Source organism: Ruditapes philippinarum, unplaced genomic scaffold (genome assembly GCF_026571515.1).
Source record: "Ruditapes philippinarum isolate M1 unplaced genomic scaffold, ASM2657151v2 ctg52_1_1_1_1, whole genome shotgun sequence".
NCBI lineage: Eukaryota > Metazoa > Mollusca > Bivalvia > Venerida > Veneridae > Ruditapes > Ruditapes philippinarum.
The window spans coordinates 270,643-287,625 of record NW_026858333.1 but is presented as its reverse complement, the minus strand read 5'-3'; the positions used below and the strand labels follow the sequence as shown (position 1 = coordinate 287,625).

The window sequence follows — 16,983 nt, the reverse complement described above, 5'->3', positions numbered from 1 at the left end:
ATGAAAATTTTATGTTTTAGGCTTTTGCACCTCAGTGAAGTTCCTTTAATTGTTATTTCAATCAAACAAGTGTTAACATTTGCAGCTGCATAATTTCATACAGACAATTCTAATTTTATTTGATTTTCCTAGAATAAACCATGTTTGGAGCATCAAATTATTTTTACTGATTTTCAAAAATACTTATTCAAGCTTTCAAACCATCCATTTCAATTTAGTTCATAACTTGATACTTTAAGTAGTAAGATGGCATAGCCCATAAAACAAATTCAATTTTATTAAAGCATTCCAGTAACAGTATGTAATCCTAGAAGAATGATTACAATAGAAACTTCTGTAATATTGTAGAACTGATTTACCAACATTTTAAAGACTAATTCAGTGACAGGTTACGGAAGCTGGGTTGTAAAAGCTTCCTTGCACTAAAAGCAAGCAGACGTATTTTCAATACTTTTCCACACAAAACTTGCCATTTAATTTTCTATAGAAAGTAGAAAATACGATTTACTAAAAAGGGAAAAAAACAGTGTTTTTTTTTTCAAGAGTCTGATTTTGTTACTGATACTGCATTATAGCATAATTAAAGGGGGGAAAATTTGTGTAATCAATTGTTGTCATGTAATATTATGTTATGATTACATCATAATTGCAGGTTTTCTTTCATAATTCCGTCTCTTCTGCATGTGCGTCTGCTGCATTTCCTGTGGAACATGTTCCAAGGCAAATATTCTAATCGAGCATCAGGGCTAGAGATCCATTTGTTTTATTTTGGTAATAAATACTCGAATGATGCTCTTTATGCATATGAAGATGGAAAATTGATACTTTCATAAAATAAATACATCATAAAAGTGGGGCCTACGTCTGTTTTTCTCCTCCCTAGTGTTATGAAAATGTCTGCGTTGTATGGAAATTATTGCCAAGATGTATCGAAGTATATCATAAATTGGAACTTAAATGTATAAATTTTCACAGTATATCTAAAGGCTTGACAATGGAGGTGTTTTTAGTAGGCACTTAAGAACTTTGGTTGTATTATCCTTATATATTTTCATATTGCCTTCTGTAACTGTTCATCTTTGTTTTAAGTATTTTAATAGAGGCACTTTATATTAGATTCTATTCTGTTTGGTGCATTATATGTCTTTAAGTGTCATGACTGAGCGGTTTTGCTCGCCAAGGGTCAATCACTTGACCCTTACGATTATGGGTTCGACTCCTGTAATTTAATGTGAGGAAGCTATCCCGGTTGGTGGATCTACTTAAGTTTCTGCTCATGCCTGAATTAAAGCACGAAGGGCATCTGAGGTCTTCCTCAACCAGTAAAACTGGAAAGTTGCCATATGACATTAACATTGTGTATTTTACTTAAAGACTTAAAAGCTCCCACTTCTGATCACAGTCGGGAAAGGGAGGGTGGCAGAGTGGTGGGGATAGGGGTCACTTGTGAAAGACTATGATAGACTGATTTATATAGGTAATATTCAATGTCTTTTACTTATGTATTAAGTTCTTAAGTGCTTACCACCATTTTCAGAAATTAAATATTCCCTACAAGAATATAAATTATCAATGTATGAAACGATAATAGATTATGTAAAAATAAAACCAACTGATGATTAAAGATCGTTATCAATGTTTGTTTTGGTTTTGTTTGATTTAAGTTTGTCTTTTATCATTTTTAAAATCACTTGTATTTTTATAAGAGCCTATAACACCAAAATTACCGCATTACTGAAGACTGCTGGACATTAGTCTGTCTGTATTTCTTGTCTTAAATATTTGTTTTATTTCTTTATTTTTTATCAATTCATCAAATTTTGACAAGTATTAACAAGTATTGCCTTCAAGGGTTAAAGTAACACCAGTTTTAGAGTAGGCTGGATCCATTAATATTTTAATAACTTCAGTGACCAGAAGCTGTTTTGAATATAACTGGCATATGAAGTGTGTCACCTTGCCATGTATGATTTATGTGCCCCCCATGTACAAGTGAAACCATGAGAAAATCTTACTGTCAATGACATATAAAATTAATGCTTCATTTGAGTTCATCAGGCCCGTCGTCACGATTTTGTGATTGGTGCGGCCAATTTGGTATGTCTTAGTCAGAATCTAGGGGGGTACGGGGGCATGCTCCCCCGGAAAATTTTGTATTCTAGGATGCTCTCAGGGGCGTTTTTCGCGTATATTTGGCACAGCTTTCAGCCTGTCGCTTGTACATGTTATAGTAAAATGTCAGCGATTTTTTACAGATTAAAGTGGTGAAAATTAAGGTTTGCATAACGGACGGGCAGGTGTACATAAAAAAATGAATACATTTAATTGATATTTGGCAAATGAAAAATAAACAATAACTGATGTTGTTATAATTCTTAAGATACATTTTATCTGATAATTATTGTAAAACAAATACAATATATTACAAAATATTACAGTACGTGGATTTTTGTTTTAACATAAATCACATAATGGTATAAGCTTAAATAACAATCGATGCCATGATGGAAGAATATTACATAAAGAGTCAACAATAACCGCTTTTTGTTTAGCAGTAACTTGTATTTTGTTCAAATAATCATACAAAATACAGAGTCTCATTTTATGTAAAGTTTCCAAAAACACATCGCCGTCGTTCTCTGGTGGTAATGAACTCGTCGGCAATTACACGTAAGTTGAGTGAATCTGTCCTGCACTTTTGAATATGTAACACCATTAGTTTGTTCAAGTGTACTTGAGACATTATAGATCTCAGGTATGTCTTTATTCTTCTGAGCGCCGAGAATGTCCTATCACTGGTAGCATTAGAAGCAGACATTACTAACAAAATCTTTAACAACACAACGACATCAGAGAACAGTGCTCGTTCTAGCACCGACTGTTTTGACACAAATTTCAAAACGTCAGGTAGAGTAACAGTACTATTTTCTGCTTTGTCGAATATGAACGTAGCAGCTGAAGCTGCATCTCTAAGATGTCTCAGTTAATATCGTTGCCATAGAAATCACAAACAAAACCAAGTTTTCTAGTGCACTCGGTCTTCAAAGGTTGTCCGGCCTTAATAGTTCTATAGTACGCGAAATCCCGGTTGGTCGAATCTCTATTTAACACTGGCAATGGCAAGATCGATTTCTTCAAAATACTTAGGCCGGAACCGTCCCTGCACTGTAATTATGTAATTGAGTAAGTTTAATGAGTTGATTATGGATTTATTTCACGAGTTGAATGAAAATATATTATGCAAGCCTCTGTCGAGTATCATATTTTATTCATCGAGTTCAATAAATTCAGTAATGAACTTACACGAATTTAATATTTTGTTTATTACATACCAAAAATAAGTACCTTTTGAAGTGAAAAAGAACCATTTTTCATTGACGCCCATAGAAAAACGCTAACATTTATTGAGTATAACGCAAATGACGTCAAAATACGTGCACGGCCGTGCAATACCATTTTCACGGAGTCGCAAAAACGGCACGGATATGTGATAAAAACATGACTTTTGGATGGTTACCGTGTACAAAATATAAAATGTTATCAAGTTCTCGGAGAATTCATGCATACTAGTTTAAGATATTCATAATATATACGGTGAACTGTCCGAAGCCACGTCGATGTCAATTAACTTCACACTTAACTTCAAGTGGCCAGTTAAGTGTCAAATTGCTTATCAGCGATGCGGTTTTTTGTTGTTGTTTTTTTTAAACTCATTTTTGGCCAAAATATTGGTCCGGCCAAGGCCGGACCGGCCGGACCATCGACGACGGCCTTGGTTCATTAAGTTACTTTATTAAAGTTTATTTTTTCCCTTGAGTTTAAGCCACACCAACAAGTGTGAAGGTCATAATTATATTCATATTATGGTGACTGTCAAGTTTCCTGACCTTGGATGACCTTCTGTGCATTATTTTGGGTACAGGTTGACATTTGACGAAACCACTGACCTAAAGTTCATAATTTGGGATTTGAACCTACAAAGGCAAGAGACTAGTGATTTATAGTCAGTTACATTTGGCACTGTACCTCTAGAATTAAAACAAAAAACAAAACTCAGTTTTTCCTAATAAAGATCAGTTCAGAATAGCTGATTCCGAAATCATGTTGTATTTGTGATAGTCTGTAATCTGAAATTGGTACTGGTTAGTTATCCAGGAATGCTAGTTAGATGTAATGACTGTGTAATGACCCAAAACATGTTAAAATCAGCTTTAAAACCAGAAGTCAAGAGTCACCCATCTCACAGTCATTATACTATATCCATCATTATAGGTTAAGGCAAATCTTGATACATAAATTTAAATTGATAAATAAATGAATATTTCATGGATAAAGTATCATTTAATTTAGTGTAAAAAAAAAGATCTGTGAAAGCCAATGCGTTGTGATTTACTAACAAAGCCAATATTCTATTTTGCCTTTTATTCTCGAAAGTAATTTTGGTATCTCTTATTAAATGAATACATGTGGTATTACAATGGTTAAAGATTGCTTCATTATAGAATTGTCAGGTTCAACAATCATATATAGTTTTCTGTATTCATTAATCTAATAACAGTTTTAGTTTAAATGAATTAGGCAAAGCCAAAAGGTTGCTGGATTTAAAGTTTGATTAATAACAGAAGAAACTTGTAATTTATGGAACAGTTTATAATTGCAGTTTAACAGAACAGTGAAAAATTAATTTACCAGTTATCGAAAATAAATTCTTGAATTGGAAAAGAAAGCTCATTATAGGAAAAGTGAAGATTGAATTAAAGTATAAAATGTAGACTTGCTAAGGTCAATAGGGAGAGCATCAGATTTGTCATACAGGAGTCGCTGGTTCATTCCTACGGCAAGGCCTAAAATTTATATGTGACAATCAGGTCTAATGTTCATTTGACTCTCTCACAACTGGTTTAGAAATCATGTGTATCATCACTAGCAGAGAAAATTCTTGTTATTCTGGTTAGTAACATTAGTTTAAGTGGAGCAACTGCCAAGTTGAAGTCTGCCTGGAAAAAAACAAACACAGAAACAAAGTTCTTAAATATTATGATACTTTAGAAAGATCCAACGTTTCATCGAATTTCAGTTGAAGTCTATCAAATCAATTTTCAGAAATCTGATGGATTAAGTTTCAACTGAATTGCAATGAAAGTAAGATTTTTTACATCTTGAAATATGACCAGTGAGACCAATGTTCAAAGTCTTTTGGAGATATTTATTAATGATGCTAGACATTAATAAATAAAATTCTTTATTCCTTATGTTCTTAACTAAATAGATTAATCATCACATGTTGTTTCAACTTTATTTTATTCTTCATTTTACTTTAAACTGTTTCTCTGTCAATATTATATGATCTTGATTTATTGTTTAAATTAGAAACACCCACCTGTTATAATATGACATAAGTCTCCTCCTGAGCTGATCCCCCAAGGGGAGTCCAGCTATCATAGGACCATCAGCTACTTTCTATCATAAGGAAATGATTACATCTAAGTAAATGTTTAATAGGATGTTGACAACCTACAGCCCCTGGCTACACATATTACAAAACTGTTGCTAAGGATATCTTTGGACTATCAGCCTTGTTTATTTGTCTATAAGATTTGGAGAATTAAGACTAAATTGATATGTGGGGAAATAATGATTTTAGATAAATATGTGTCTGTAGGCAAGTGAATTGGGGAGATGTGTATGAATTGGCTTTTGTAAACATAGAAACAGAAATGGATTTAAAGATTTATAAATTTTAGCAGGAATATGAAATAGATAAAAGGAATTCAGTATTGTGATTATAAACAAAGTAAATGTATTGAGATTTAAGAAGAACTTTAAAAGTTGTTAAAATGTAAGACAAGGTGTTTCACAAGGTGGAGTTTTTAGGCCCATTTTGTTTAATTGTGGCCTATTTATACTGGATTAAATAGAGTTGGATCATAAATGATTCTGTACAAGGGAATTCAAATAATGACTGCAGAAACAAGTTATGAAGATGGTAAATATTTATAAACATAATTTTATTGTGGCAAAATATTATATTTTTATGCAAAATAGCATCATAAAATTAGTGGATTTGTCTAAAATAGGCACAATTTTTCCAAAAGTATTTTAGATATTGATAAAAAGGATATTCTTATAAAATGTTTCATGGAAAAAAAAATGTTGACAAAGATGTAAGTGATTACCGTAACTATGAAAATTTATATGGTGAATAATTATAAATATTTTGAAAAAAAAAATTATATAATGTTCATTGTATACAACATCAGTATAATTATCATTCTTTCGTGATTTGTTGCCGTGTATGATACTAAATACTAGCAGCACATTTATAGTGTTGTAGACTTTCCATTATGGACTAATTCACTTTTTATAAAGCTTGAATATATATAAATGCAATTCTCAATGATAAATTACCTGCCAGTTTTATTTGATATTAAAAATATTATATAAATCATAAATTGCCACATGTGCTCATGCCTTGGAACATTGCAGCAATGCTATAGGAGTCATTTACAGTATGTCCTTGTGACATTAAGTACACTTTATCCCTCTCTCATCTCATTGTCATCTACATCTACCCCTTGTAGTGGTTTAGTTAGTTAACTAGAAATGTTTCTGTATCTATTTCATCTCTTCTAGACTCTGATGGTGGCAAACGGTTGTCATGGTTTCTATCCAATGACCAGGAACAGGTCTACAACTATCCAAAACAACTTCTTCTCATACCCTACAGTGAAGGTTTGAACCTTTTTCCACAGTATCCCCTTTTCTGGATGTTGTTCAAAGTTTATAGTGTCTCTCAATCTTTCAGCTTTGTTCTATTGCTTTCTGTTGGTGTTCTTATAGCCTGTTTTATTAATTTCAGTTACTTTGATGAACTGTGTTCTTTTTAGATAGATGGATGCTATATTGCTGCAGCCTTCTCTCTTATAAAGAAATTTTTATTCTCCTCCTTTTTGGTTTGACTTAGACTTGTTTAGAATAGATACTAGAATATTGTTTCTTTTGTTAGATTAGATGCTTTAACATTCTTGTGTATTATGTTTCATACTATAAATTTTGTTATGACTTGTAAAATTTATTAATACCTTCCTGACATATTGAAATTTAAGTTTAATGGTTTGATGCAGAATTGTCTTCTGTTGAAATGTTGTATTGTAACTTCATTGCTATATGAACTTCTTGAAATATAAACCACTTTTATAGGTGAAAATGGATATACATTGCATTTTTTCGTACTGAAATTGTAATTTCTATCTGAAAATAACTCCAGTGCAATATTTTATCTCTGCGATGATTTGTTTTACAGGAGAAAGAAATTTACATTATCGTCATCTTTTATCAACACAATATGATTTATAGATCTCGGAAATATTGATAATAATAAAGGCTGTGAAAGCATTAAGAAATTCTCTCTGCGTAAAGAATAATTTCTTGATCATGAGCTCCGATATGGATCTTGTTTATGCTTTTTCTAACAAAGTGATATAGAAAACATATTATGAAAATGACAGACTGTATCATTAAGAAGAATGTTAACATAAAAGCGATTTTCTGTCGAGGAGATAAGTATTTTGTTGTTTGTAGATTATGATATTATGATAGATGCCGCGGCAGATATTCCTGTATCATCAGTGGTATCATAGTTTCCTTTACCTGCCCACATGTTTTATAATAAGGAATCAGACAATCATAATAGTGGAAGGAAAACATTATTATGTTATGATGGTTATAATACTGGCTTTACTCACTCATAAGACTAGTTGACAGACTTTAATGGAGAGGATTGAATCCCATACCCCGTCTTATCTGTGGTACTGGAAAGAAAATATGTGTTGCTTAAAAATTGAGAAAAGTATTGTTAGTCAAATTGTGTACTAAACGGAAAACTTTCAAGACTTCGAAATTTATTGTTTACTACAGGATTGCTATGATGAAAGTTGTTGTGCATTGATACTGAATTTCTATCAAATACTGATTTTCTATCTTGAGCATTTTCTTAAATACATAATTTATATATTGTTTTGAGCTTTTTAATATCACCATCCAATATATTTGTCTGTGACATTACTCTACAATCTGTGTTCTAAATTCCATCTGTAACTATTCTCTGGAATTTCTACAGCAAAACACCAAAGTGCCAATCTTTTAGTGGAGGTAATTTTGTTTGACATGAAATGGTTTAAAGAACATGTTCTGCACAATTTTACCAGTAGTATTTCTTCCACACTGTCATAAATCTTCCCAGTGTTTTCAGAACAGTAACCTCTGTTAACATACAAACAAACAAAATTTTGTCTACATAATATATCTGTCTATTCATAGTGATTTATGATGTAGATATCAAATAATCCAGTAATGATATCAAATTGAAAACTCTGAAATTCCCATCTTTTTGCAATTTTTGGAAAGATTTAGCAAAAATATCTGCATATTTTCTTTGGTACATACATTTTTTTCATCTTCTTTCTATACTATTTCCCAGCAAATTATTTTTTAACCTCAATTATTTACATTCGCAAAGTAATGTTCATTTTACGAGGGAAGCATTTTTTGCTCGTTATTTTGCGCAACTTTATAATGTAAGCCACATAATTAGAATAATGATAATAAAGCTTGCTTCGCTCTAAAACAATAATATTTTGGGGGAGAAAACTAAGTTTTGGTAACACCTTAGATAATTATGTGGCAACATTTGTCTTAAGATGTATTGGTTTTCTTTTATTTTATGTATGTAGTTTTAGTTCCAGAATTAACATTTAAATTTGTTTTAAAGTTTTGTGCTTCTTTAGAATTACTTTACACCTAAACTTTTTTTACAATGAAAATGTTTCTTACATCTGAAGGTAATTATATAAAGAAATTTGATGCTTTCTTTTTGTATATTCAAGCTGAATAGAAAATTGTAAAAAAAATAAACAATTGTTTAAAAGTTGAAATATATAAAGAGTTAAACTTGTGAGTAGCTATAATAATTTTGTAAGTTTGGTTGGTCTTCAATTTACATAACACTGCTATGGTGATAATTAGGAAAATTCCTCAGATCTAAATTTTGCCTAACCCTTGTTTCAAAACAAATCACTTTAGTCTACCTAACATCAGCTGTTAACTTCATTACCAGTGATTTGCCTTTCAAACAAGTCAATAAATTTGCTGGTATATTTTTGGGTGTTTTTCTTTTGTTTTATGTTTTGTAAGGTATATAGGTAAGGCATCGGGGCATTGGTTATTGGATCATAAAGTAGATTGTGGTAGCTAATTGGTGTCAATTTGATGTTAACATGATATAAAACCCCACAAACATTCTTGGCAATGTTTTCATGTTATATTATAAGTCTATTGGGCATAATGACCAATTAAGAGAAAAGGTGTTGACTTGCAGCCATAGATAGAATGTTATATTGGTCAATAATAAGTAGTGAGTTTGATTTATATGTCCAATGAACTTAGAGATAAAGGAAATTTTCTTGTCCCATGTACTTGTATGTCTAATTATACTTTTCATACCTATAAATTCATTGTTTTGAAAATAATTGTCAGCCCAGTTCTAACAGATTTTAGATGGCTTAATGGGACTGCGCTGAGGTTTTTTGATATGACTGGACTGGAAATATTATTTTGGAGATTGATTTATTCATTTGATGTAAGTCTAGACCAATAACTTGTGTGCAAAATTTTAGATCATTAGAGCAAAATTTTAGATAATTAGTACACTTGTTTGCATATCTACGTCTTGAAATGCCCTTATATCATTTTATTTCAAATGTCCTAATTGATCTATGTAAGAAAATCAAATTTCATGTTTTTAGGTCCTTGACCTCAGTGCAGTTCCTTTAACCATAGGGATTGGCTAGTAATTGGGATTTTTTTTCATGATTTATACTGAAAGTATAGGGACAGTAGATTGAGTAATGAAACAATATATAATATAAACTATATTGCTTTTAATATTAAATATTTTGCAATTTAAATGCCTTATATTAACAATAGAATGTTCCAAATTGGAAGCAAAGGTAAGTCTAATACACATAAAGGGGTTACTTTCAGGTCTTGGCTGACAAGGTACTAAAACTTGATTTGGATTGGTCTAATTTTGGGTTCTTAAATTAAGGAATGGTAGAGTTCCATTTTAAGGCAGGGCGTCATATAATTTGGTTAATGTGATGTTAGAACCTGATGAGGGAGGCTATCTTCTGTTCTAAATTAGAATTTAAAATAAAAATGTTCATCAGTTAGGTAATAAATTTCTTAGGATATAGGGGCAGGTGTGAGCTAGTGATTGAGGGACATGCTGAACACTAATTGAACATAAAGAGGATACTGGTCTAATAAATATGAAGCGTCACTCAGGGTCCATCAGAAGCTTTTTTCAAATCAAGCAGCGGACTGACAAATCTTTTGAGTGATCAAGATTGGCAGGCAATCTTTGGAGTGATCAAGATTGTGCCATTGTATAAGTTGATTTTCAATAAGTGGACATGATTAAAAGGGTGTAAGGAAATCAAATTTACTGGGAATCTGGTAAACCTCAATATGGCCTGTCCACCAATTGTAGCAATTTGAGAAAATTTGATTTAACACTGCTGGTAGGGGTTTGAATGCTCTTACTAGACTGTCAGGGTGATTTCATTTTCTGAATGTAGATCTTCAGTCTAATTTAATTTGTTCGCTCTTTTGTTATATTCCCTGCTTTAAACATTGAAACCCGTTATTCAGTCTAGAAATAGGAATTTGTTTGACAGCCGAGGGTTCTCTTTTCGGACATAGCTTTTAATAAGACAGAATTTGACAATTGTATGAATACTTTATGTAATACTTTGTGTTGATTGAATATTATTGCTTTGACAGTTCCTACAAAATGAAATAAATGCTATTCCATGTAAAGATACAATGCATTTGCATTTGAGGAAAAGTTACAAAAAAAAATAACACTATTCATAAAGTTCTAAATTACTCTTTAAAAGTAATATTTTGAAGAAGTTTAAGTACGTGTTGTGTAACTTAGAATTGAGATGGTTTCAGAGGTAATTTAAACCATTTTTGCTATCTATTCCTCACATGTTTAAAATATTTTAGGTATTCTCTTACGATTTTTCGATTTTCGTTAAATTTATGAGAAATTATATCAGTAAATATGAAGATTATTAAACATGCCCATGCCAAGGGCACCACCTAAGGTTTAACAGTTTATTTGCAACACTGTTTTTAGTAGTTCTTTAAAATCATTGAATTGCATGCAGTAATGTTAGATTTATTATTTGACTTATGTGCTCCAGTAGATGACTCGGCATTTTAATGCTGCAAGACATCTTTCCCGATAATTTATTACAATAATTAATTACCGGTATGTATCAAATACTGAATTCTTGTAAAGAATTTGTTATTTCTGTCATCCATGTTATTATAATTTTCTAGATAGGCAAGTTTCATTATTCATTACTTTCCTCTGACTCTAATTATTGTTTTTCAAAAAAGTACTCTTCTAGAAAGAAGTATGATTAATCATGCTGCCTGTAGAAGTACTCTTCATGAAGAAGTACAATTTATAATCTTGATAGTGTACAAATTTAATTTTAAGAGCTGTTAAGTTATCTACCTCTGTGCAGTTAATTTTATCTTATGAGACAACATTTATCAAATAATAGCTTTTCTGAGAATGTAAACTTTATTTTCATGATGTTTTTTTGTTGTTAATGCAATGAAAATTCTTGAATAACAAAAGAAAACATCTGCAAGGAAAGATAAGGTACAATTAAAAATATTCCCCATTAAGTTGTGTTTTTTCGCTATTGGACTATTTTGTAAAACAAATGACAATTGCATTTTTTCAGGTTTCAGATAAAATAACAATCATTTCTTGTTGTTGTTGTTGTTTGTGTTTTTGTCTCAGGAGACAGTCTTCTTGATAACTACTTCAGTTTGCTTGGTTTTATTTGATTTCTGGAGGAAAATTTACATATTTTCATAAAATAATTTCTAATATTCATGCATGCACATTATTCTATTGATATCAAATCATAGATCTAGTTCAACCTCAGTAATTCAATCACCAAAAAGAAGGTGAGACTGGTTCCAAAGTGATTCTGTCACTTCCACTGGAAATGCCCATGTCAGCAGGCATAATGATGTACAAAGTTTTAGCATGCATCCGTAGCATAAACCTGTCAGTTTGTCCAAGTTTTATTTACATCTACTTCCTGTTAGGTCTCCGACCATCAAAGCTGACGTTGTGCTGAATAAAAAATTCATGCGACAAATTGATTAAAACTTGTTTGGTTCTGTGAATCGTTTTTATTTACCGGCGATTGATCGTATGATTGTCTAAATTTATTTCTACATTACTGATATATTATTACGTTTTACTACTTTCCATCTTCGATATATTGTGGCACTTTCGTTTAGAGATATCGAGTTACATTTCAATAAATTGCAATTTGCGATCTGGCAGTTTTAGGTTACAATGAATGATAGCTATCCGGAAATGCGTTTTGAGTGATAAAAGTTTAATGTTACATTCTCGGACATAAATTCCAATACGATAACATCTTAAATAATGAACTTGAAGCTAATACCAATAAATTGATAGAATACAGGCAAGGTATTGCAATTTAAGGTTCCCCGTCCAATGATTGCCCGAGCTGTAATGCACTTAACTCTGTAGCATCGTTTGATAGGAAGTAATTTTGTATATATCATCGTTCATTGTAATGTCCTGCTTTTGTTTGGGAACTGAAATGCGCAAGGTCATAGTTCACATTTAAATATGATTTATTTAGTTATGAAGGTTTTTAACAGAAAATTTGGTGAAGGATTTTGTTAAGCATGTTCGAAGCCATTCATATGAGAGTGGTTAAAGTTTGCAACTCCAAATCACAGTCAAGTCTCATAACAGTTAATTGACTCAAATTTCATTAGAGATGTTGAATTCTTTTATGTAAAGAAAGTTCCAGCAAACTGATGGGAAGTTGACAAACAATGCTAACGAGATGTATGTTCCTGTCAGAAATTAGGCTACGTGTGGCACAATTTGTTCTCCTTCAAAATGAAGTTAATGATGAAAATGTTTGTACATCTTAAAACCCAATGGCCTGAAAGGGGGGATAATTTAGCTTGAACTTACAAAACCAAATTTTAATTTGTTTCTAAAAATAGATATATTTCAATTATACTGTAGCTCATTTAATGACATTGCTATGCATGTCTGATAAGCCTTTTTATCATTTGAAAATAATGGAATGTAGATTCTATGTCTTATCAAATAATAAAATGATAATTAATGTATTAAATTGTGCTTAATTGAAGTGTAAATCAAATTCATTTTAAGCCTCTGCGATATTATTTTGATATTTATGATAATTGTATAAATAGTTATTCTATGAAACATAGACATGCTTTATTGTAATTGCAATTGTAATTATAGCTTTATTAAATTAAGCTGTCGGAAAATGAAAACTGTCGCTTTTACGACATTTCACGGGTAGATGGAAAGCTGGTTTGAATTGGCAATTATAAAATGGGCATGAATGTCTGAGTTAATTGGAATAAAAAATTACATCAGATTGATATTGTGCATTGAATCATTCTTCTTACATAAAAATACATAATATGTACAATTCAAGACTGTTTTTCACTCTCTTGAATCTGTTATTGACAGAAAGCATGGTCTTCTGAGTTTCACTCTCTTGAATGACAGCAAGATTTTCTCACACTCTTGAATCTGGTATTGACAGAAAGTTAGATTTTCTCACTCTCTTGAATCTGGTATTGACAGGAAGCATGATAGTTCTTTAAATGTATCTTGTACAACAAAATTGATAATGTAGAAAATATGTTTGGTATATTTGCGTAGTTTTATGTCTTATTATTAGTCATTATATATCTGTACTGCACTGATATATTAGGCTGACTGAATGCTATACTGATATGTAAATAAGGCTTGTAGTGAATGTACACAAATAAAATAACTTTGAAATTTACTGACAATAATTGTCATATTGTTGTATTTTTTTATTTATTTTTTTGGTTGGGGGAGACTTATACATTACTTTCTATGAAAAACAATTTTTTGAATAATGGATATATTTGATCACCGAGGTATCAGGTTCCTAATTCTTGGTGGATTATTTTCATAGAAATATAACTTTGACATTTTTATAGTTGCTTAGAAATGAAAATAATTTGTGTTTTTATCAGAACAATCCAAAGTCTGGCTTTGTTATTTGCATTATAAAGTTAATATAAAAACTTTCATGTCTCCACATTTATTTATAGGCTTTTTTATGTGCTTTTATATATGCTTATGTTTCATTTATTGTAAAGATGCTAGATTTTTTTTCAAAAATTGGTTGAAAAAATTACAAGGTAAAAAAGAACCCATTGAAATTGAAATACATTGAAGACATTAACAAATGACATATTTGTACAATTCTTGTTTTGCATATTGAGGGTATATTGTTATTCATAATGCTGTTGTGTCTAAAAGATGGTTAATCAATGATAAATCAATGTGTTAGTCGTTTTTATATGTTGCACATATGTTGTCGTAATATGTTCCGTGTTGCTCATCATAAATGTTGTGTTGTGTTTATGTTGTCAGGAATCAGTACCGGAAATGAGTACATGAGTACCCCAATAACACCACTAATGGACAAACAAACCAACAGAAACGTTTCACCTCACAAAAAGATCAAAGGTCGCACCCCATCTCAGACATCTTCTAATGGACGTTTGTATAGTTACGTGAGCGGGTCGGATGGTGACGAGGACGATAATGATACTTCGTCATCAAGTAACCGGAGACGTCGGCATTGGAGGAAAGGTTCCCCGCACAGTACCGTCTCATCGTCCAATGAAATGGACACTTACAGAATGAGAAACGATCAGGTTTCGCACCTGTCTTTATCGGAGGACTCAGACGGAGAGAATCGAGCACCAGGTCCTGTGCAATTCTCTCTAGCAGGTAAAAATAATGCCCTTTTGCTTGAAGTGGAATAAGCTTATTTAATCAAGTAATAATTTGATGTGAATGAATTATTTTACATAATGTATAGATATTGTTTTTTGACCTCGGAAATCTTTGACCACTATTGAATTAATTGTTAACTTCTTTGAAAATGGGTTTAGTTGAAATTTTAGTTTCCTTCCAAGAACTAGCTGGTTTTGGCTCTCTTTTTTTCCTATATTTCTTTTTTCAGGCAATTCATGCTTTTGAGTGTTCGTATTTTGTTATGCATGGCTGTTGTAATTTATGTGGTAACATTAATAAATAGAGTAGCATCAATAAATCACACAATCAAAAATTATTTTATATTAAGTTTAGATCTGTTTCAATAAAGCCCTTTGTAGTAACTGTTGAACCTTTGGACTTTAAATAAATTGTACTTAATGAAAATATTAATACCAGATTTTAGAAAAAAAAATTCTTTGAAGATTAATCTGAAGATAAATCAGTGTCTGTTTTAGTGTCTTAATTACTTTTAAGTCACTTTTAGACTCTTTAATATAAGTAAAATTCTATAATATTTTGTTTCAATAAGAGAATGATCTTAAACTTTATCTTAACCCTTTTGTGTATAATCTTATAAATGGAGATTTGGCTAGCCGTTTAGGTATTTATTCCCCCAAATAACACAAAAGGAAATCAACTAAAGTGGTAATAGGTATTATTTAGGTAATGACACAAAAAAGGGAAAATTCCATCTGATAGGTACAGTCAAACTGTGAAAGCTTTGATTTTGTTTCCTCAAACAATTGAATAGGTTGAATAATAGATAAGTATAGAGGTGGTGTGAAGTATTTTAGTGGTTTTTTACAACAGGTGTTTGCAGGCCCTATGTTACATCATTATTAAATGGGGAAAAACACCCATATCAAAGAGTGTATGAAATTAGCACCAAATTTGAAGCAGATCTGCTAAGCAGTTGCAACAATGTGTGAGAACACATGAAAGTCCCAATATAACTTAATGCAATGTAACATATGTCCCCTATTTTAGCACAATAGGCAAGCAGTTAAAACTTCCTCCAATTGTGTGAAACCCTCGACAAAATATTTGCAGACCAATTGGTGTACAGTTTCCAAAATTCCATTTCAAAATCAAATTTTCACTCTTAAAGTCTGAAATGTTGGTATACTGGTATTTCTCTAAAGAAAATTGTCCTTGTATCAAGTTTTGTAATATCTCTTGAAAGATTTGCTTTTTACTTTAAGAATAAAAGCAATGTTGTTTTTTTTTCTGGTGTTGTTAAGTAATACTTGTCAAAATGTATTAAAAGTAAAACTCTGTCTTGTAGATTTTCTGATTTTCACCATAGTTTTTTCAGCTGTAAATAAAAAGAATTGAAGATTTTGTCTGGATGTCAAAAAAGTTTTATGTTTATTATGTAAGAAAGAATTTCTGTACTGAATCTCTCAATTTATATGGAAACAAAAAAAATCATGAAATATTATTCTATGTGAAGGAAAATATACATGTGTACATGTATAGAAGAAAAAACAGCAACAAACTCAAGGGGAGGGATGAATTTAATTAGTAATATCAAATTGCAATACATGTTAAATAATTAAAAAAGAAATATAATAATATAAGTAAAGCATATTAGGAAAAAAAATGAAATAATTTTATTATAGGGAAAATATGTTTAAAAAAATAACAGTCATATGAGGGAAAAATGAAATAAATTTATATGATCAGATTGCAATAGGATTTAATGAAGTAAAAATTGAAAATATTATTGTAAGGAAAGCATAATTATGTTAAGAAAAGTGAAATAATTATTTGCTTTAAATTGAAAAGAATTATGCTCTAAACTGGTCAGTACAACAAGAATAAAACAAGAAAAAAATGAAAGTATTTATGATATTATGACAGAAATGATTCTATTTGGATTTGAGAATATTAAATGTCATAAAAAACCCAATTAAAAAACAAATTTAAAAAAAAAAGAAGAGAAAATATGAACATATGGTTTCACTTTGGATCAGAGAGTA

At 30.9% G+C, this 16,983-nt stretch overlaps 1 protein-coding gene across 1 annotated transcript in view; it reads left to right on the top strand.

Annotated features, from left to right (window-relative positions):
- Window positions 1–16,983, top strand: part of LOC132752859 (teneurin-m-like) — a 112,304-nt gene that overhangs the window by 30,813 nt on the left and 64,508 nt on the right. Inside the window, 2 exon segments of the mRNA XM_060743249.1 lie at window positions 6,634–6,732; window positions 14,591–14,953. Of these exon segments, the coding sequence (XP_060599232.1) occupies window positions 6,634–6,732; window positions 14,591–14,953 (462 nt within the window).